At 44.6% G+C, this 21,789-nt stretch overlaps 1 protein-coding gene across 2 annotated transcripts; it reads left to right on the top strand.

Annotated features, from left to right (window-relative positions):
- The first annotated feature begins 1,076 nt into the window (after window positions 1-1,076).
- Window positions 1,077-19,193, top strand: LOC144889581 (uncharacterized). Of its 2 annotated transcripts, XR_013621890.1 has the most exons (5): window positions 1,077-4,167; window positions 10,050-10,285; window positions 14,977-15,094; window positions 16,964-17,124; window positions 17,368-19,193. XR_013621890.1 is itself a non-coding variant. In XM_078770350.1 (4 exons), exons 1-3 carry the CDS (start codon window positions 3,933-3,935, stop codon window positions 17,078-17,080), a joined length of 588 nt encoding a protein of 195 aa, XP_078626476.1. In that variant the 5' UTR covers window positions 1,077-3,932; the 3' UTR covers window positions 17,081-17,124; window positions 17,368-19,193. The 2 variants fall into 2 exon arrangements, 1 of the variants encoding a protein (XP_078626476.1); XM_078770350.1 differs by lacking the exon at window positions 14,977-15,094.
- The last annotated feature ends 2,596 nt before the right edge of the window (window positions 19,194-21,789 follow it).

The raw sequence follows: 21,789 nt of genomic DNA, 5'->3' as shown, positions 1-21,789 counted from the left end.
TGGAACAGATATTCGGTGCGTATATTAGGCAAAGCAAGTAGGCATGATCTTTTCATTGAAAGTTTTCTTTACGTGATGTCAAATTAGAAACATACTCGCTGAAGTAGCAGGCATTGCACGAAGTGCGCATTTAAATATGTCCTGCATGACAATCACAAAACATATTACTCGATTACTCCTGGGAAAAATGCAGGCAGGGTATAAGAACCTACTCATCCGAGGCCTGAACACGGAAGTGTTGTAATATACTTGTGTAAAGCAATCTATATAATAATAGCGAAGGACTCGACTTTGTTATCCCTTTTACGCCGCACCCAGTGACCCGATGCCCACGGCACTAATGGATTTACGATCTACGAACCGCGCTCTTTGTTTATCATGTACAGGCATACTCGAAAAATCTGAATTAGCCGACATTGGGGCCCAAAAGCATCCGATTAACTGCCGATACGACGCCATCTTACGACGCCATCGTATTGGCGTCTGCTGGGCAAAGGCGAAGCGAGCCGTCCGCTGATTGGACAGTCGAAGGCGACAGCAAGCCATCCACTGAGTGGACAATCCCAGAGTGGTGCTATGCCGATTCCTATTACGAATCCATTCATTTTTCAAAAGTATATCGTAGCGTTGTCATTTAAGTAGATTGCAATAAATACGTTGTTCATATACGCACTCTTCATTCTCATCTTTCTTCCTAACTCTTACTCGGACAAGCAAATCCCCTATGCCATCCATAATGGTACACTCTATCCATACACCACATCCTCCCTTCCGTGGATGTTCCACGGGTTTTTGCTAGTTTCTATTAATACCAGGCGCACGTGGCACTGACACGAAACGGACACGACACAGACACAATCTTGGACACTCTTGGACACCACCAACCAAATGGGCAACGAATGCTTTGTCCTACCATAGCAGGCTGACACAGTTTCATGCATGTTACAGGATCGTCCCGTTTCATACTTTACTGGGACGCCATTTGTGTCTGTGGTCATGCCGTGTCGTGTCGATGTACCGAATTAGTGGGGGGGGGGGGGGGAGGGGTGGGGAGGGGAGAGAGGGGTGATGGCGAGGTGAGATCAGTCGTCAGCAAGACAACACGGGTGTTTGATTCACCGCTCAAATCGCCCATGTCCATTTGCTGGTAGCTCGGTAGGGATGGTGTTTGTTTTTGAGCAATGGCCGTTTCCTCCGCTTAATTGTGGGATTTGCATCTTCCGTTAATTTTGGCGGATAACCACAATATCTAGCCATCTCTCTTGTTTCGTAACAGTGCTCTGTAAAATGTCTAAGCACAAAAGCGACTAGAACGGCACTCGGTAGATAGCATACCTCCGCCAGGTTGAACAGTTTGTTTTGTATCCCACTGATAGGCCGGATCTGGATTCGGACCTGAACCAAAATCAAATTGGCTTGTTGTTCTCACTTATCCAACTCGTCCACCACGTTTAGTCACAACTCATCCACAACCTTTTGAAATATTGTGTTATGTATCGTTTTTCATCCAATCTCTGAATGGAAAAGAATCACTTAGAAAATTAAATAATTCTCGTATCTGAATCCATATTCCGATCTTCACCAAAATCGAAGTGATTTGGTCTTGTCACATAACAAACCGGTCCACTAAGTTTCGTCCAAATCCATCCACAACTTTTTGAGATATCGTGCTATATATCGATTTTAGCCTTACCACTCAATGGTGAAGAAACACTTTGGGTTCACCTTTGATACACCCTTCGTGTCTATTAGCACAAGACCTGAGTGAGGCCTGATGGCCAATTAACACATTTTAAAAAATTGTTCAATTTTATTTATCCAAGGAGGCCATGCAAAGTTTGATTGCACTGTTTCTTTCTGGGTCCAAATGCATAAATGAACACACAAATACACAAACAAACTTTCTTCTTTATATAACGATATTAGATATTTGAAGATAAAGAATTGGAATCAGATTTGGATTGGTTCTGTGCTTTGAATGGATTTATGAAAATATTTATTCTAACAAGAAGTGGATGGAATTACACGTTCTCGTCAAATGCTATATGTCTTTATTTACATTGAATATATATCTGCTGGGGTACGGTGGGGTTTCCGCCAAGCCTTTATTGCTCAGTATACTCCACCAATTAAAACTGACGTTTGTCGTATGACTGAAATACTGCTAAATAAATGTGAAACACTGTTAAACACTAATCAAATAAACAAGTACAGATACATTCAAAGTACACCGCCCCCATGCCAAATATATAAATATCTTCCAGCGCGGAATTGCTGGGGTGCCTCCGGCGCCCGGCAATACCGCCGTGCAGCTCATAGAGACTGTATTGGGTGGGAGAGGTGTACAATAATTGATTGATTAATTGCATAATTAAAATCAATAAATAATTATTATAAAATATTTTCTTAATCAATTGGCTGGTAGCATACCTAAACCACCAGTGCTTCATCCGAAGCTGTAACTTTTGAAAATTAATTAAACGAGTCATTAATCTAAAAAAGAAAATACATAATTGATTAATCAATAAATAAAAAATACCCTTTACAGCCAAATCACTTCGTCACTGTCGTGTCCAAATATTAGCTTCCTAGCTCAAAAGGTGCCTGAGATATTGCCCAGATGAGAAATAAAATAAATAAATGATTAATAATGAAAATAAATAAATAATAATCATAAAATAATGAAATAATTAATCAATTGGCTAATAGATTACATAAACCACCGTTTCATCCAAATCTGTAACTAAAAGAAAATAATCAATTACGTCATTAATAGAATAATAAATCGATTAATTGCTTAATCAATAAATCAAAAATAGCCTTTATGGCCAAATCATTTGGTCATTGGCATGTCCAAATATCATCTTCCTAGCTCAAAAGGTGCCTGAGATAATGCCCAGATGAGAAAGAAAATAAATAAGTGCTTACTTATAAAAACCACCTTTAGAGGCCATTTTTTCCCCACAAAGCGGGGGTTGGCCTTTTTCGGGAACCGTGGTTGTTGTTTTTTGGTCCCCTTTTTGAAGCAATGTTTTACGGCCGGATGCCCCTTCCTGATGCCAACCCTTTTTGCCGCCTTTAACGACAAACAGGGAATTACCAGTGAACTGGTACTCAATTAGCCGACCTCAGAAGGATGATCAGGCTGAGTCAACCCCCCTGGCGTTAATTCAGCGATCGACCGGGATTCGAACCCAGGATCCTAGGATCCTAAGCCGGCACCCTAGCCGCTAGCCCAACACCAGGCTTACTTAATCGCTAATAATTAAATAACTCATCAATTAATTGATTAATCAAAAAACAAAAAATACCGTTTTTGCCAAAGTACTTGCTCACTATTGTGCCAAAATTTCAGCTTCTTAGCTCAAAAGGATGGCTGAGATATCGCCCAGACAAACAAACCAGAGTGAAAACTGAGTACTCCCTTTCAGCGCGCGTCATTACCGGGCTCCCTTCAGTGCCCGGAAATGACGTCGTGCAGCGCCTGGAGGTGGAATAGGAAAGGAGCGGTGTACAATACATTGAAAAGCACATGTGACAATGGATGCCAGTAAGTAGCTTTAACTTTGTTTGCCTAGCTATCTACTTCAAGAGAGCCTTGAAGAAGTTGACCTTAACACCGATGTTGAGGAACCCTCACAGAAAAGAAGGTATAGTTCATCACCTTAATATATGCAGTTATACAAGTATTTATTGACATAAATGATATAATCCATCTCGCTCCTGTTGGGCTTATAAAATCTTCTCTACCCAATTTGTCAAAAATGACTTTTTTTTAGGTAGTTGGTGTCTTGGTTAATAATACACAAACGTAGCAACTTTGGCTGATTTGGTCAAATTAATTCTTCATATAGCCTCAATAAGTGTGCAAAACGAAATTTGTCTTTGAATCCTTCATCCAACTCCATTTTATTATCTTTTTGGTTAGGCGCATGAGGAACAGTATATTCTTAGACAGTGAGTCAGACTTGGAAGTGGAGGATGTCATTCCAGTAGATGAAGATCTCCTACCATCTCCGCCTGTGCTTCTCCAACCAATCCCGTCAGTCCCAACTCTGACAGTGACAGCCCTGCCAGCCCCAACATCACCTTCCAGATCAGCCTCTCCATGGACTTCATGGTCCACACCTCGTAGCATCAGCGCTCCGAGAGGGACAGTCACTGGTGGTAAGTAAAACTTACTCGAAGTTTGTACTTCATTACCATCGTTTTAGTTTCTTATGGAACGTCAGTATTGCAAAGATTCACATTATAATATTTGAATGATTTTCATTTTAAAAGCCAAAATAGGTTTATTACCTCCACCCGCTGAAGGTGGATAGAGGTAATGTTTTCAGCCCTGTGTTTGTTTGTGTGCATGACCAACAAGACAAGGTTCAGACAAACATGGCGGCGGCCATCTTGGATTTTGACGTGGCGACCTGATTTTTGTCCCCCGTCGCACTGCGGAGCGAAAGGGGGACTATGGTTTTCCCCTCCGTCCGTGTGTACGTCCGTCCGTGCGTGCATGCGTGTGTGCGTGCATGCATGCGTAAGCGAAGGAACGCATTCGAATTTGGTGTGTGGGTGCAACCCACGTTAAAATCCAAGATGGCCGCCGCCATGTATGTCTGATGCCATGTATGTCTGAACCTTGTGAGCGGAATATCTTGAAAAACAAGTGACGTACCAACTTCTAATCTGGTGTGTGGGTGTATCTAGGCACAAGGAAGAACGCTATTGAAAATTGGGTCGCCACGTCAAAATCCAAGATGGCCGCCTCCATGTATGTCTGAACCGTGTTGGTCAAATTAACTTTAACGTTAATTAACGTTAATTAACAAATTAACTTTCACTCACTCTCAGCGGTCCGTCTTTTGTGATCCAATAACTTTCGTTCTCTGTATTCCCAGTCTTTTCACCCATAGCCTACTTCCTTGTGTAAATCTCAACTCAAAAAAAAAAATAAAAAAAAATAAAAAACATTTTCCTTCTCTGTTCTCATTCGTTTATTCATTCTTATTCGTTCGTTCGTTCTTCGACCACGTGTTTCTCCCCCATTTCCCCAGATAGTTTTCACTCATTAACCTTCAATGTTTACACTTTCCCCTCAAGTTATGTATTCCGTCATATTTTATAACACCTTTTTCTTCTTCTTCTTTAAAAGGCTGCTTTCGACTTGCTCACCAAATCAATTCATCCCCAAAAAAATATCCATCTCCTATAGTGCCTTTTTTCTACATTCCCTAAACTCTCCTGCACTCCATCCTCCATCCAGCGTCCTTAAACGTATTTTTAACTCGAAGGTCACAAGAAACTCATTTTGCCATAAATGTTCGTTTCCCATAAATCGTACACTTTCAAAAATCCAATCTCACCCCTCCCCTCCAAATCTTCCCCATAACCCCTCCCCTCCAAATCTTCCCCATCACCCCTCCCCTCCAAATCTTCCCCATCACCCATCCCTTTCAAATCTCCCCCCTTGCCCCCTCCCTCCTAAACTACCCCCTCACCCCTCCCCGCCAAGACGCCCCCTCGCCCCTCCCCTCCTAGACTCCTGCCTCACCCCTCCCCTCCAAATCTCCCCCATATCCCATCCCTTTCAAATCCCTCCCCTTGCCCCTTCCCTCCCAAACTCCCCCCTCACCCCTCCCCTTCAAATCTCCCCACCCTCATTGCTTCTCAATTTCCCCCCTCTCACTCCCCCTCCTCAAAGCGTCCTCCCCGCTTCTTCCCCCTTCAAACTCTCACCTCCATCTCCCCCAACCTTCTGCCTCGCTCTTCCCCCTCCTCAAATAACACCTCATTGTGGCTCACCCAATCACCATCAAACCTTTTGTCCGCCCCATCCTTCCCTTTCTCCGAGCTATTCTGAAATCTCTGACACACCTTCAACAGCTCTCCCTACCTCTTCCACCTCTTCCACATCTTACCCTACCCCCCCCTCCCCCTTGTTCTGTATCTGATGCTCCCCCTTCCTCTTCATTAACGGTATGGACCTCAAACATCCGGGGCCTTCGTTCAAACTTAACTGATCTCTCCATACAGGTTGCTTCTGTCAAACCAGACGTGATCTGCTTAACAGAAACTTTCCTCCTTTATGATGTCTCTGATTCCATAGTATCTCTCCCGGGCTACTCCCTCCTCCGGTATGATAGACCTGAGCCTCGTCCTGGAGGCGGGGTTGCTATCTTTATCAAAAACTCTCTTCCTCACTCGCCCTGCACTGCACTCTCTCCACCTCACCCCCAGGAATACCTCTGGCTACGGCTTCCCCTTCGCTCCCACCTCTTGTTCATATGTGTGTTGTACCGTCCACCAAACAGTGATGACTCAATCTACATCTCGCTGTCTGATGATATGGACCAACTTCTATCTACTCATCCCAACTCTCTCTTCCTCATATGTGGTGATTTCAACTGTCATCATGCCAGTTGGCTGGGTGTGGGTACCTCTCTCACCAGCCATGGCTCCTCAGCAAAGGACTTCTGCGACTCACTGGGACTGACACAATCTGTCAATTTCCCGACCCGGATCTCAGTCAACGGAACATCTTCTCTTCTGGACTTGGTTATGACTAACTTCCCTGAAAATGTCTGCTGCTCTTCTTCTGCTCCGATCGGATCATCTGATCATGTCCTTGTTAAAGTGGACATCTCTCTGACCATCCTCAGGGAGCCTGCTCAGCGTCGACGAGTCTGGCATTTCACTCAGGCCAACTGGCACGGTCTTCAAGCAGCCATCAATCATCTGGACTGGTCTCCCATCTCTACCACCTCTGACATCAACTCATCCTGGGAATTCTTCCAAAGTAAATTGCTCTCTCTCATGCACAGATTTATCCCATCTCGTCTTCAGTTGTCATACCCTTCCTCCCGTCCATGGTACACGGAATCTTGTGGTGAGGCTGTTGCCCAGAAACAACTTGCCTTCGTCTCCTGGAAAGCAAATCCAACGGAAGGAAATCTCATTTCCTTTCACAAAGCCCGAAACAAGTGTGTGTCCACCCTCAGGAGAGCCAGGAAACAATATCTCTCTGTTCTCAAGACCGAACTCTCTTATCTGTCTCCCTCTTCCAAATCCTGGTGGCGTCTGGTCAAATCCGTTTCTGGTGTTTGTTCCCCCTCCATCCCCTCCCTTACCTCAAACGGCTACACAGCTGACTCCGCACGTGAAAAAGCTGAATGCCTCAACTCTGTGTTTGCCTCTAAATCTTGTGTCCCAAACCCATCCCTCTCTGTACCCACCATACCCAGTCGTACCCTGCTGCTCCTGGACTCCGTGTCCTTTCCTCCTGACAAGGTGGAAAAGTTTCTGTCAACCCTCAACTCTGATTCTGCAACTGGACCTGACGGCATCAGCCCACGGGTCCTAAAATCCTGCTCTGCTGCTCTGTCTCACCCTCTCTCTGTTCTCTTCACCCTCTCTTTTGCTCAAGGTCAACTGCCATCTGCTTGGAAATCAGCCAACATCACCGCTTTGCACAAAAAAGGTGCAAAAACAGATCCTAGCAACTACAGACCAATCAGCCTTCTCCCAATTATCAGCAAAGTCATGGAATCCATCATTGCTTCGGATATGAAATCTTTCCTCTTCTCCAATGGCTTGATCTCTGATCATCAATTTGGTTTCAGACCAGGTCACTCTACTCTGGACATGCTGCTTCTGCTGTCTCAACAATGGATGGAGGTCCTCAATGCCAAACAGGAAATTAGAGCTGTCTCCCTCGACATATCACGTGCCTTCGACACGGTCTGGCACCCCGCTCTGCTCACCAAACTCTCCTCCTTTGGTATCCATGGAAATCTCCACGCATGGCTGGCGGACTTCCTCTCTAGTCGTCGTCAACGTGTGGCCCTGAATGGGTTTCTCTCATCTCCTCTTCCTGTTCAGGCTGGAGTTCCCCAAGGCAGTGTTCTGGGCCCCGTGCTTTTTCTGGTCTTCATCAATGATCTCTCTGACTCTCTCGAAAATCCTCTCTATCTCTTTGCTGATGACTCCACTCTCTGCCGCTCCATTCCTCTTCCCTCAGATCGGCAGTCTGCTGCCTCCTCACTCTCTGAAGACCTGGACAAAATCACAGACTGGTCAAACAAGTGGAACATGTCTTTCAATCCTGACAAATCTCACACTCTTACTATGTCTCTCCGAAAAGACCGACTGGACAACCCTCCCATCTACTTTCTCAACAATCCTCTCCAAGAAGTTCTGTCGCTCAAGATTTTGGGTCTCACTATCTGCCATGATCTTTCTTGGGAAAACCACATTTCCAAGCTGGCCTCCAAAGCCAGTCGCCGACTGGGCATCCTCCGTCGTGCGAAGTCCTTCCTCGGCACACCTGAGCTCCTCACCACATACAAGGCTTTCATCCGCAGCTCAATGGAATACTGTTCTCCCCTATGGGCCGGTGCTCCTGCCTCACACCTAGCTCGGCTTCACGCTGTTGAAACCAAAGCTTTCAGAATTATTGGAATCTCCCGCGATGAAGCTATCTCTGAGGGCCTTTCACTCACTCACCGCAGGCAGGTAGGTGGTCTTTCTGTCTTCTACCGACTCCTCTCCGGCCTTGCACCCCCAGCTCTCTCTGTGCTCTGTCCCCCAAATATTCCTACAGGTCGCACAAGATCTGCCAGCAACCCTCTGATGGTTAAACTGCCGAAATCTCGGCTCTCTGCTCACCTTCACTCTTTCATTCCTCTTTTCTCCCGCCTCTGGAACAAACTCCCTCACTCCCTTCAATCCCACTCCTCCCTCCAGGTCTTTAAAACAGCTGTTCACCACCATCTCTTATCTTCCCCCATCCAAAACCTTGATCTTTTCTACCCCCGCTAATTCACCCCAGATCCACCTTGTTTGAAATTCCAACTTCTTTCCTGGAAGTCCTGGCAGTGTCCATATGTTTTATACCTCTCCCACCGCCCCCTTCCCACGCACCCCCCCCCCCCCAAGCCCTCGCCCTCTCTCAGATCTCTCGATGTCTCCATGTCTCTCGGTCACTGCTCTCAAATGTTGTGTTTGTGTCCTTCCCCCTCTCTCCCCATCTTGTCTACCGCTCCCTATGTTATATGTTTTATGTGTCGGTTTGTCTTTCTGTGTGATTAATGTTCGCTCTTTCACGAGCCTCGACCTTGTATACAAAAAAAAAAAAAAAAAAAAAAAAAAAACCTTGTGAGCGAAATATCATATCATAGCATGTTTTCTGCGTCTTCCACTTTGTCAACTCACATCACTTCCCCGACGGGGGACCTAGGCGTAACGCTTGTCAATAGGGTTCTTCCATATGCCCAGTTGCACCCACACACCAATTTAGAATTCGGTCCTTCGCTTACGCACGCACACACGCACGTCCGCACGCATGCATGCACGGATGGACGGACGCACACACGGATGGACGGACGGACGGACGCACACACGGATGGACGGACGGACGGACGCACACACAGATGGACGGACGCACACACGGACGGACGCACACACGGACGGACGGACGGACGCACACACGGACAGAGGGGAAAACCATAGTCCGCCTTTCGCTCCGCGGTGCGACGGGGGACAAAAAGTGGGGGGGCAGGCATAATTATGCGTTGGACAGATTCGGACGAAACCTCGTGGACAGGTTGGGTGTGTGAGGAAGACGAATTGATGCGATGTTGGTGAAGATCCTAATCCGATCCGGATACGAGAATTTTTGAAGTTTTAAAGTGATTCTTTACCATCAATTGAGAGATGGGGCCAAAAACGATACACGGTATGATATCTCAAAAAGTTGTGGACGAGTTATGACAAATCTTGTTTGACGAGTTGGTTCGGTGACAAGAACAAGCCGATTAGATTTTGGTTGAGGTCCGAATCCAAATCCGGCTTATCTGTGGGATAAGAAATGTAAGCTAATCAACCCGGCAGAGGTATGTGCTCCACTGTGTGCCCTTCTAGTTAAAATATGTATCAATATGCGGCACATTTACACAAAGCTGCAGCCAACTATTTACCTCAAGTTTGTAGCAGTGATTATCTGGTGTAATTTATGCGTAATATTGCTTTTGACATTTCCCACATATTTACCTCTTTAGGTGAGAAGTCCTATGTGGTTGGGGAGAGCCTGTTGAGAAAGATTCTAGAAATGATTGCCGAAATACAGGAGACACAGAAAATCCACTCTGAAATATTACAGGCACTTCTTAAGAAAGTGAACGGCTTTACGCAGGAGGCCACAATACCTGAGGGGCTAAACTTCCCATTGGATTCACTTGAAGATTTTGAAGCAATGGAAACTCAACTGATCGATCCAGCAGTTCGAAGTGGATTGGTTAGTACTATTTATTTCTGTTTCTACCTCCTCTTCTTCTTCTTCTTCTCCCTCCACCCCCATCCTCCCCAACCTCCCCACCCCCATCCTCCCCACCCCCATCCTCCTCAAACATCGCACAGCTGAAAGAATTCTGCATGGAGGAGTGGGCAAAAATTTCTCCCAGTCGATGTCAGAGACTGGTAGACAGTTAAATAAAACGCCTACTTGAGGTTGTTTCTGCCAAAGGGGGCAATACCACCTATTAGAGCCAAGGGTGTACTTACTTTTTCCACATGCGAAATTTGCATTTATGTTTATTTAAATTATACAATGGACTACAAAATGTAAATGTTTCATGATATTTGTTATATTATATCACCTTTATCTATAAATATTGTTGAAATGAAGATCAAATAGCTGTATGTTGAAATATGTTGAAAAAGTCAAAACTTTACATGGGGTGTACTTACTTTTTCACGTGACTGTATATATGTATATACTAGCAGAAGTACCCGGCATTGCCGGGCGGGGGAGGAGAGGGGAGGGGGCAGGGGAGGGGAGAAGAGGGGGGGAGGGGGAGAATAGGGGGAGGGGGAGGGGGAGGGGGAGAGGGGAGAAGAGGGGGGAGGGGGGAGAGGGGAGAAGAGGGAGAGGGGAGAAGAGGGGGAGGGGGAGAGGGGAGAAGAGGGGGAGGGGGAGAGGGGAGAAGAGGGGGCGATGGGGAGGAGGGAGGGGGAGAGGAGGGGGGGGGAGGGGGGAGTCAAGTCGGAAGTCATTGTCGTCAATTGAATGTCGCATTTATTTTTCATTCCCTGTCAAATGGCATTGGTCCCGCATTCCGAACCCGGAAGTCGGAAGTCATTGTCGGCAAATAAATGTTTCACTCTCTGTCACATGCCGTTGGTCCCATGTCAATCGGATGAAGTTGAAAAATTAACGTTACGAAGTTTCTCTGGGACGTACTGATTCCGAATATGAAGTTGAAAAATTAACATTCCGAAATACGCTGATGACGTCATAATTTTAAAACGCGAAGTTTTTTAAATTTTAAGGTGTGCTGTAGTTGCTCTGAGACGTACTGATTCCGAATATGCCTTTGGTTTTGCTCTGCGATGAGTAGTACTCGAGTTATAAGAGGACAAACAAACTGTCTATTTTCTGTTACGCTGATTGGCTGTGTGAGGCTAGGAATGTGATTGGCTCCTAGAAAGATTAGCGTATCGGCTTATTATTAAAAGCTGATATTCAAAAACTTGATTCAATATTTTTACAATAATAATGGCTTAAATCCTCATGGCGTAAATAATTATGTCGAAACAGAGTGAAATTGAAAAATAATAAAAATAAAATAAACTTAAAAAACCCAATATATAATTTAATAATACGCTCCACTGGACTTGAGGTAAAACTGCTCCAAACAGAAGTGTTATATTCACAATTGCCATGAGTTCCCTACAACTTTTCTCATCAGTGTGAAAAAGACCAACAGCGACTATTAAAAGCATCATCAAATGTTGAAAGGTCATCAGTGTCACAGGTGTTCTGAAGCGCAAAGTTTGTGTAGGCTTCAAGCCTTCAGGTTTCAACTTCAAGCCTCTACACTCTACGTCTACAGTATAATTCCTTTATGGCCCAGTGGAATTGGAATCAATCTCAGCTGTATAAACACGATGTATTATACATACACAAAACGTATAAAGTTTTGGCTTAATTTCAAAACCAGAGTTGTTATTTTCTTGAGGCATCAAGCAATCAAGCCAGCGTTCTGTGCCTATGCACCGCCGATGGTAATCTTCATCCTACTGAAGCAGCACTTACATTTTGATCCATTCATGTTTAGAATCCTATTTTGACCCGTTCCTGTTTCCCATTCCCTTATTACACACACACACACACACACACACACACACACACACACACACACACACACCAACAACAACAACAACCCTTTTTAAGGCCATTTTCCCTGCTAGGGTGGGGGTTAGCCTTGGGGGCCCCCTGACAATCATCATGGTTCCCTTTTTGAGGCAATGTTTTTATGGCTGGATGCCCTTCCTGACGCCAACCCTTAGTCGCCTCTTACAACATGCAGGGATACGGCGTACCTATTCTAAACAGGGGCACACACGGGCACATTCATCCCAGCAAGCTGGTACCCAAGTCAACCCCCCTGACGTTAATTCAATGATCGACCGGGATTTTAACTCAGGATCCTAGGATCCCGAGCCAGCACCCTAACCGCCAAGCCAACACCAGGTTCCATTCCCTTGCAAATAATGAATTGGATGTAATCCATAACTTTGTGTATAATCCTTTGTGTTTTGTTGAGTTTTGTGCACCTGTCATGATTGTATCATTCTGGTTTATTAAAAGCTGATATATTTGATTATATTTTACACCGTATTTTGATTTTATTTTATTACCGGTCAGGGACACCAGAAGTGATCTTTTTGAATTCGGATTTTACTTTTTGTGTCAACTTTTCTTGATCCCATGAACGGCATTGTCTGTTCTATATTCTTGCTCTTCCACAAGCCTTGATGTATAAAAATTTTAAAATACAGTATTCTTTTATTATGCAACCCTGGTGTTGGGCTAGCGGCTAGGGTGCTGGCTTAGGATCCTGGGATCCTGGGTTCGAATCCCGGTCGATTGCTGAATTAACGCCAGGGGGGTTGACTCAGCCTGTCATCCTTCCGAAGTCGGCTAATTGAGTACCAGTTCACTGGTAATTCCCTGTTTGTCGTTAAAGGCGGCAAAAAGGGTTGGCATCAGGAAGGGCATCCGGCCGTAAAACATTGCTTCAAAAAGGGGACCAAAAAACAACAACAACCACGGTTCCCGAAAAAGGCCAACCCCCGCTTTGCGGGGAAAAATGGCCTCTAAAGGTGGTTATTTTTATATATGCATCCCTTTATTACCATTAATTGTTTATTTATAAAGTAGTTCCACAAGTGCGTAAGATCACCTTCCATGCAGCGACTGTTATTGATCTGGGTCCCAGTACAGCGTTTCTATGTATGTCCTCACACTACGTCATCTTCTTCATCTTTCACTCGCATTGTATTTTTTATTTTTTTATTTTTTTATTTTTTTTGTATACTGAATCGAGGCTCGTGAAAGAGCTAACATTTACTTCACAAACAAATCAACCAGACAAACAAAATATATTTAAAGAGGGAGCGGAAAACAAGATGGGGAGAGAAGGGGAAGCACACAAACACAACATTTGAGAGCAGGGAGATGTGTGGAAGGGAGAGGGCTTGGGGGAAGGAGGCGTGGGAAGGGGGGGGGGGGGGGAGGGAGAAGTATAAAACACAAGGACACCAAGGACTTCCAGGACAGAAGTTGGTATTTCAAAAAAGTGGAATTGGGGTGAAATTAGCGGGGGTAGAAAAGATCAAGGTTTTGGATGGGGGAAGATAAGAGATGGTGGTGAACAGCTGTTTTAAAGACCTGGAGGGTGGAGTGGGATTGAAGAGAGTGAGTGAGTTTGTTCCAGAGGTGGGAGAAAAGAGGAATGAAGGAGTGAAGGTGAGCAGAAAGTCTTGATTTTGGCAGTTTGACCATAAGAAGGTTGCAGGCAGATCTTGTGCGACCTGTAGGAATATTTGCGGGACAGAGCCCAGAGAGAGCTGGGGGGGCAAGGCCAGAGAGGAATCGGTAGAAGACGGAAAGACCACCAACCTGCCTGCGGTGAGTGAGTGAGAGGCCCTTGGAGTTAGCTTCATCGCGGGAGATTCCAATGATTCTGAATGCTTTGGTTTCAACAGCGTGAAGCCGAGCTAGGTGTGAGGCAGGAGCACCAGCCCAGAGGGGAGAGCAGTATTCCATTGAGCTGCGGATGAAAGCCTTGTATGTGGTGAGGAGCTCAGGTGTGCCAAGGAAGGACTTCGCACGACGGAGGATGCCCAGTCGGCGACTGGCTTTGGAGGCCAGATTTGAAATGTGGTTTTCCCAGGAAAGATCATGGCAGATAGTGAGACCCAAAAGCTTGAGTGACAGAACTTCTTGGAGAGGATTATTCAGAAAGTGGATGGGAGGGTTGTCCAGTCGGTTTTTCGGAGAGACATCGTAAGAGTGTGAGATTTGTCAGGATTGAAAGACATAAAGACATTTCGCTCACAAAAACGTCTGTTTGCGGTTTTGAACTCCAAACCCTGCCCTGTACCTTCACCCTATTTATCTACCGTTGGAAATCATCGATTTACTTGGTTGAAAAAAAACCGTTGGCATGGTTACATATTCTGTTCAAACGCACATGCAGATGAGTGGGGAGGGAGAGGGGAGATGGGAGGCAGAGGGGAGACACAGGAGTGGGGGAGAGGAAATTGGAGGGGAGAGCAGAGTGGGAGAGAGAGTAGAGGAGGGAATGAGAGAGAAAGTAGGGGGGAGGTGGGGGATGGAGTGTGGGAGAGAGGAGGTAGGGGAGGGGAATCCTATGCTAGCTTTTTGCGTCACTTGGGACGGGTACTCTTTCCAGTGGCAGATGGGGGAGGTGGCTGCATTAAAAAAAAAATTGTTCTAAAATATTCACATAAACACATTATTTTTATGGTTTACTAATTCTACATGCTATCACTATAATACCGTGCTCCAGTGTGTTTGTTTGTCCATTCATGGGTGGGGCTTCCCCTGTTGGGGGAGGGTCTACACCCATTCTGGGAGGGGCTTCATCCACCATTTTGTTTCCTCCGCATACCTCTGAGGCTCCCTAGGTATATGGTATCCAGTTTAAGACTGAATCAACACATCTTCTATCACAACAAGTTACCTTTTGAAGAAACAAAAGTACATTTTGATTACAACTCATGCAAAAGAAACAAGGTAATGCGTTTTTCCTTCGGAGCGATTGCGGAAACGGTTATTATACACCTCCCAAAGAAGATGCGTTTTCATAATTATGCAGTAAGGAAAATCGTGGCCTTTAATTTTTTTTAACTTTTGGTTTTTGCACGGGTTTGCAAGGCTGAATTGTGTGCAAGTACAGGATTTAAAAAAACTGTATCCCTCTAACAGTTCACCATATTTGATCGCATCACGAAACATAATGAGTAATGACGTACTTATGTATTCCATAATGTATTGTCTTTGTGCCAAGTATGAACAACATCAGTTCATACATCTCCGAAATGTGGTTGTGAATGGACGGACGGACAAGACCCCAATCCATATGCCCCTATTTTGGACGAAGAAACCTTACAGATGGCAGTCTTGGGTGTGTGTTTAATACTTGACCTAATTTGCAAAGATGTTTGATCTGCTATGAGCTGTGCATTTGTAGTCAAAGTTATAATTAATATTGTCGCGTGACTACCCTTGGTAAAAACCTTAGGTAGCACGGATGACCAAACGAGCTGTTACTCCAAGGCGTTCAATCAAATGGCGGATAGTACGCGTGGGGGAGCAAGAGGGAGAGAGGAAACCGGACCCTTACCTGAATGGCTTCCCCGATGCAGTCTTCACCTGTAATAAATAAACTAACATGAAACGGATTTAAAATGTACAAAAATAAATACCGGCTTTATTCGGAAATTGCCGGTACAAAATAAAACATGGTAACACTAACATTTCTATATGGAGCGCTCCCACCCACAGAATCAAATACGGACAATGGGAAATAGAATGGTAAAAGCAAAACGTGTTATTTAATTGCACTTAGCTCGACTCGACCGGTGCGTCACGTCAGAACCCGTCCAGGCCTTCGCGGTAAAATGTGCTTGCTCGTTGGCGGGAACTCAGGCCTCACTGTGTGTCGCACTGCAGTGAGCCAGCAGCACTCGTCCACCCATCGCTCTTGCTTGGAAAGCCGTGGCTCTTCCTCCTCATGACCTCCAGCAAAATGTCGGCACACGGCCGCCCGCGATGAGATCCAAAATCAAACAAGAACCAGAAGGGCGTTGATGTGGAGAGATATAAAAATCTGATCGTTCACCAACAAAGTTCAAAACGAGCAGGCACAAGAGGGAATCGGTCAGAGCGACGAGCCAAGGAGAAGAGAACAGAGAATGTCCGCTAGCACATCAAGCCAAGAAGAAGAGCAAAGAGAAGAAGAAGTAAGAGAGGTGAAGAGAGAAAATGTCTGCCAGCACGTGCTTTTATTACCCAGACTCTGACATCATCTGGGGTGCTTCGCCAATCAGCGAGTCGCTCCCTACCAATCCTTCCCATCAATCAAAACCCCGCCCAATCACGGCATGGCCTCAGCCTGCCCAACCTGTGCACTTCCCAAGTTGGGGTTGTCAGCGGTAGGGCTCGATGCATGACTTCCGGTTAGCTTTTTAATTAGGAAGTTTAATGGGCGATTTCTGCTAGTGTCTATGGTGTGGTGCCAAAGGGACATAGGAAATAAATTACAGAGTTAATGACGTACAAGGGATAATTACCCATAATCCCTGAGCTAATTAACATACCCCACTCCTCGTAATGGCGACGACGATACACTTAATCCGAACACACAGTCTACTGGATCCTTACTTATAGTACATCATGGTGGTTCTTCTTCTTTGTGACAGTCGGAGCACACTAATCTATACACTCTACCTGGCCTATGGTATCCCTACCCCCTACAAATGTACAATATGCAATAATTAGTTGATATCAGTAATATTTGCATTGCATGGTGAAAATGTATCTATTGTATTCCACAGGTGAACCTGTGTTTTTTTATTAAGGACTTTGACATTTCTTTTACAGGTTAATTTACTTGCGGAGCTCGGGGGGGAGAAACATAGACGAGTGCACAAGACGCATGATGCGCATTATTATGTCCAACAACCTTTCGCTGAAATTGAACCTGTGTGGGTGAAATGAGAAGAAGGCCTTTAGCAATACGAATATGTTTGAAGCTGTTTACAGTAAGTGCTGTTATAAGTTTCTTCTTTAGTTAATGTTCAAAGTAAAAAAATGTTTTCTTGTTTCAAGCAACTTGCAGAGGTGCTCACAGATTACATAATAATATTATTAACATTAAAAGGACTTGGTGTCTGATTCTCATAAATTAGTACAGAAACACAAATGAACTATTTCAATGAGGAATTTGAAAAATTGCGTTTGCACATATTATCTATAACTTTTGTTCTCTTCTTTTTTTACTTTAGGGTCAATAAAAAGAAATGCACAAACTTCGGAGTGCACAAAGAAAGATGTCGAAAAAGCAGTCTCTAAGTGGCTAATTGGAGGACGAGACCGAAATGGCAACAGAGCCAAGCGAGCAGCACGAAGCATTGAACGGTTTTCCACCTTGTCCGTGATGGAAAATATGAACATGATACTCATAATAGATTGGGAGGGATAGGATTGGGTGTACAAGTTGTATAACTTTGGGTTGGGTGTATAAGATGATGTTTTAATGAATTTGAATATATATCAAAACAAGTACAGATACATTCAAAGTACACCGCCCCCATGCCAAAAAATAAATATCCTCCAACGTGGCATAGCCGGGGCGCCTTAGGCACCCGGTGATACCACCATGCAGCACATAGAGACTGTATTGGGAGGGATAGGTGTACAATAATTCATTGATTACTTGTGTAATTAAAATCAATAAACAATAATCGTAAAATAAAATTTTAATCAATTGGTTAATAGCATACCTCAACCACCAGTGTTTCATCCGAAGCTGTAAATGTTTGAAAATTAATTAAGTTGATTAATCAAAAATTAAATAATTAATGGATTAATCAATAAATAATAAATCGATTAATCAACAATTCAAAAATATCCTTTACAGCCACATCACTTGGTCACTGTCGTATTCAAATATCAGCTTCATTGCACAAAAGGTGCCTGAGATATTGCCCAGATGCGAAAGAAAATAAATAAATGATTACTAATGAAAATAAATAATAATCATAAAATTATTAAATAATTAATCAATTGGCTAACAGAATACCTAAACCACCACCGTTTCACCGGAATCTGTAACTTAAAAAATAATAATTAATTGAGTCATTAATTGAATTATCAAATAATTGATTGATTAAATGATCAATAAATCAAAAGTAGCCTTTACAGCCAAATCACTTAATCGTTGTTGTGTCCAAATATCAGCTTTCTAGCTCAAAAGGTGCCTGAGATAATGGCCAGAAGAGAAAGGAAATATATAAGTACTTAATCTATATATATAAAACACAGTGTGTGTGTGTGTGTGTGTGTGTGTGTGTGTGTGTGTGTGTGTGTGTGTGTGTGTGTGTGTGTGTGTGTGTGTGTGTGTGTGTGTGTGTGTGTGTGTGTGTGTGTGTGTGTGTGTAATGTTACCGATAGACTCCAAAACGGAGAGGCTCACGTGCTTGATATTTGCATAGACATGGCCATTGAGCCTGGGACGAACATGGCCGAGACCATATTTGACGAGATCCATATTTTTTATTCATATTTACCTCAGCGCATTTCAGCGAAGTACCCGCTAATCTCAGCCAGTGACAGAGCAGCTCGCTGATTCGCTCAGAGCGATCACGTGATGTTCCATCCCGTCACACGTCACATGTTTGCACGTAATTCAGGGCGAAAAGCGATTGCGTTTTTTCACCTTTATGCGATCGTATTTTGTGTCGATTTTGTGCGATATTAATTAAATTTTAATTCATATTTCGTGTTTACGAATTCGATTATGAAGGATTTCCCCTTTCCCCTTTCGATTTCGAATACGAATCGAATACGAGCTTGAGTCGAGAGGGCGAATGTACGGGTTGGGAATGTACGGGTCTCCCTTCCCCCGCCCGGCAACACCGGTACTGGAGGGCGTGGGTCACAGGATCGGTAAGTCTCCAAAATCCGCTTCGTGCTCTTGCGAAGATGCAGGACGATGTCGCGATTGTTGTGCTGCTCTCCGACCATGAGAACTGCAACGTCATTGTTGACTGGCCCTCCCCTTCCCTTCCCCCTCCCCCGTCCGTCCTCCCCCTCCCTTCCCCCTCTGTCCTCCCCCTCCCTCCCCCCTCCCCCCTCCCCTCCCTCCCCCTCCCCCCTCCCACACCCTCACCCTCCCATCCCTCCTCCCCCTCCTCCCTCCCCCTCCCCCCTCCCCCTTCCACCCCTCACCCTCCCATCCCTCACCCTCCCATCCCTCACCCTCCCCCCTCCCCTCTCCCCTCCTCCCTCCCATCCCTCACCCTCCCCCTCCCCCCTCTTCTCCCCTCTCCCCCTCCCCTCCCCCTCTTCTCCACCTCTCCCCCTCCCCCTCTTCTCCCCTCCCCCCCTCTTCTCCCCTCCCCCCCATTCCCCTCCCCTCCCCCCCCATTCCCCTCCCCTCCCCTCCCCCCCTCCCTCCCCCGCCCGGCAATGCCGGGTACTTCTGCTAGTTAATCGATAATAATGAAGTAACTAATCAATTAATTGATCAAAAAAACAAAAAATACTGTTTTTGCCAAAGTACTTGCTCACTATTGTGCAGAAATTTCAGCTTCCTAGCTCAAAGGATGGCTGAGATATCGCCCGGACAAACAAACAAGAAAGAAAGAAAACAAGAAACCGGAGTGAAAACTGAGTACTCCCTTTCAGCACGCGTCATCGCCGGGCCCCCTTTGGTGCCCAGCAATGACGTCATGCAGCGCCTAGAGATGAAATATGAAAGGAGCTATGTACAATATGGGTTGTTTATTAGTATACTATCTACATAATAATTCGCTTTGGAGGTTGCACAAACATTCACTCCGTTATTCCGTGAGACATTTGGTATTTTGGTTTGTATTATTTATGTCCAGTATTGTCACTACCAATGTTTTTTTTAGCAAATCTTCTTTGAAGGGATTTTGCTCTTGGATAAAATTAAAAGTTCCACTTATTTATGACCTGGATGACTGAATAATGCTGTTTTGATGCAATTCCTGCGAGTTGTTAATTGGACAATTTTACTGTATTTTATCACATGATAAACATTTGAAAGAAAGCCAAAAATTTTTTAAATTTGATCTTACACATGCAGAGCGAGCTCATAGTTGCACATTCTCTTGCACATTCTCTTCAATATCTTTCTCCCCTCCAGTTCTTCAAAACATCTGTTCATCACTATCTCATATCATCCACCATCCAAATCCATGATATTTTCTACCCCCATTCACCTTGCCCCACTCCCTCCTTCCACATACATTTTCTTCTTTCTTTTCTCTTCCACATGCCCTTTTCCTCCTGTCCTCAGTCTATCATTCCAGTACCTATACCTGAGTTTGCAGCTGTTATTCATATTGCCAACCCCGATTGTTCCCCCCCCCTCCCCACCACCCTCACCCTGTGCCACCCTCATTCTTTCCCACATTCCTCATCCCTCCTGATAACCCTCTGTTTTATGTCCATCATCCCTTTTGTTGGTCAATTTCTTCCTCTTTCTGTTCATTCCATTTTGTTGCATCCTTGTCTCTTCTATGTCCTCGCTCTTCCACGAGCCTCAATGATGTATAAAAAAATGCAAGTGCTTCCCATAAAATGCAATCTTTGAGCCCACAAACCCAACGTGAGACCCATATTTATTCCACATGCAATTTGGGAATAACCTGACATATGCCCATGTAGCACCCACATACAACCCATGTGGAACCCACATGAAACCCATATTCAGGCCACATGGGTAGCCCAGTTGGGTCCTTATGTAGCCAGACAGACAAACAGACAGAGTGAACCTATTGCTTAACCCTGCTTTGCACTACGCACGTGGGATAAAAACTGGAAATCATTCAGTCCAAAGCACTCCTGTCAATTGGACCTGAAAATTACCTGTCAATCAGACAAACGGTTGCAGAGAAAATCATATTTATTCTGTGCGGACAAACAAACAAACGAACTGCCAGACAAACAAACGGACTCCAATGCAATCTCTCATCTGGCAAGGGTAACAAAAACAGGCTTTATCCTGGGTTGCCGTCTATCCCTCGTAGGGGTGTTAAGCTTTGTTTCGGCCTGCTCAAAAATGCCTTGCCTTGGAACAAATCAAAATTTATTTTTTCACTTTCCTCAGTCATTGAATGCTTGATCTTTATTCCTACGAATCGCTGTGTAGTTTGCTTTTGTTGGTGCTATCGTTTTCAAATTAGGAGCTTTGTGGAGCAATTTTATACATTTTATGATGCGATTTTCCACGATGGCCTCTCACAGACTAATTAAAGTATATAATCAAAATCTGTTTTCTTATTTGAGGACATAGCTGGTGGACTAAATAACCCACCCTCATCCTCCTCTCCCACTCCCTCTTTCTCTCGATCCCACTCCCCGCCTCGCACGCCTTCCCTCATCATTGGTTGCAATAGTATGCAGTATGGAATTGTAATTGTATGCAGTACAATATTGTATGCAGTTGCATTTACCAGAGGTCTATACTGTTACAAAGGCCCGTGACGCAGATGAGCTCCGGCCAAACTTTCGATATTCGTGATCATTTTAACAATCCCATTGATTGTCTTACACTGAAGGGAAAACTTACAGGGAGGACATGGCAATTGTAAATGTAACCACTCCAAATAAGTGTTTGGCTTCACAAAAGGCCAACATGGCGGCTAAAGGATGCCTTTTAATAGGCAGAAGAAACG

Source organism: Myxine glutinosa, chromosome 1, assembly GCF_964187855.1.
Source record: "Myxine glutinosa chromosome 1, kmMyxGlut1.1, whole genome shotgun sequence".
Lineage (NCBI taxonomy): Eukaryota > Metazoa > Chordata > Myxini > Myxiniformes > Myxinidae > Myxine > Myxine glutinosa.
Note: the sequence above shows the minus strand (reverse complement) of the source record. Positions and strands in the feature narration are given on the sequence as shown.

Coding starts and splice junctions, on each gene's coding strand:
- LOC144889581 (XM_078770350.1), top strand. CDS start 3,933: ATGAGGAACAGTATATTCTTAGACAGTGAGTCAGACTTGGAAGTGGAG. Junction 4,168..10,049: donor GAGAGGGACAGTCACTGGTG/GTAAGTAAAACT, acceptor TTACCTCTTTAG/GTGAGAAGTCCTATGTGGTT. Junction 10,286..16,963: donor CAGCAGTTCGAAGTGGATTG/GTTAGTACTATT, acceptor TTTCTTTTACAG/GTTAATTTACTTGCGGAGCT.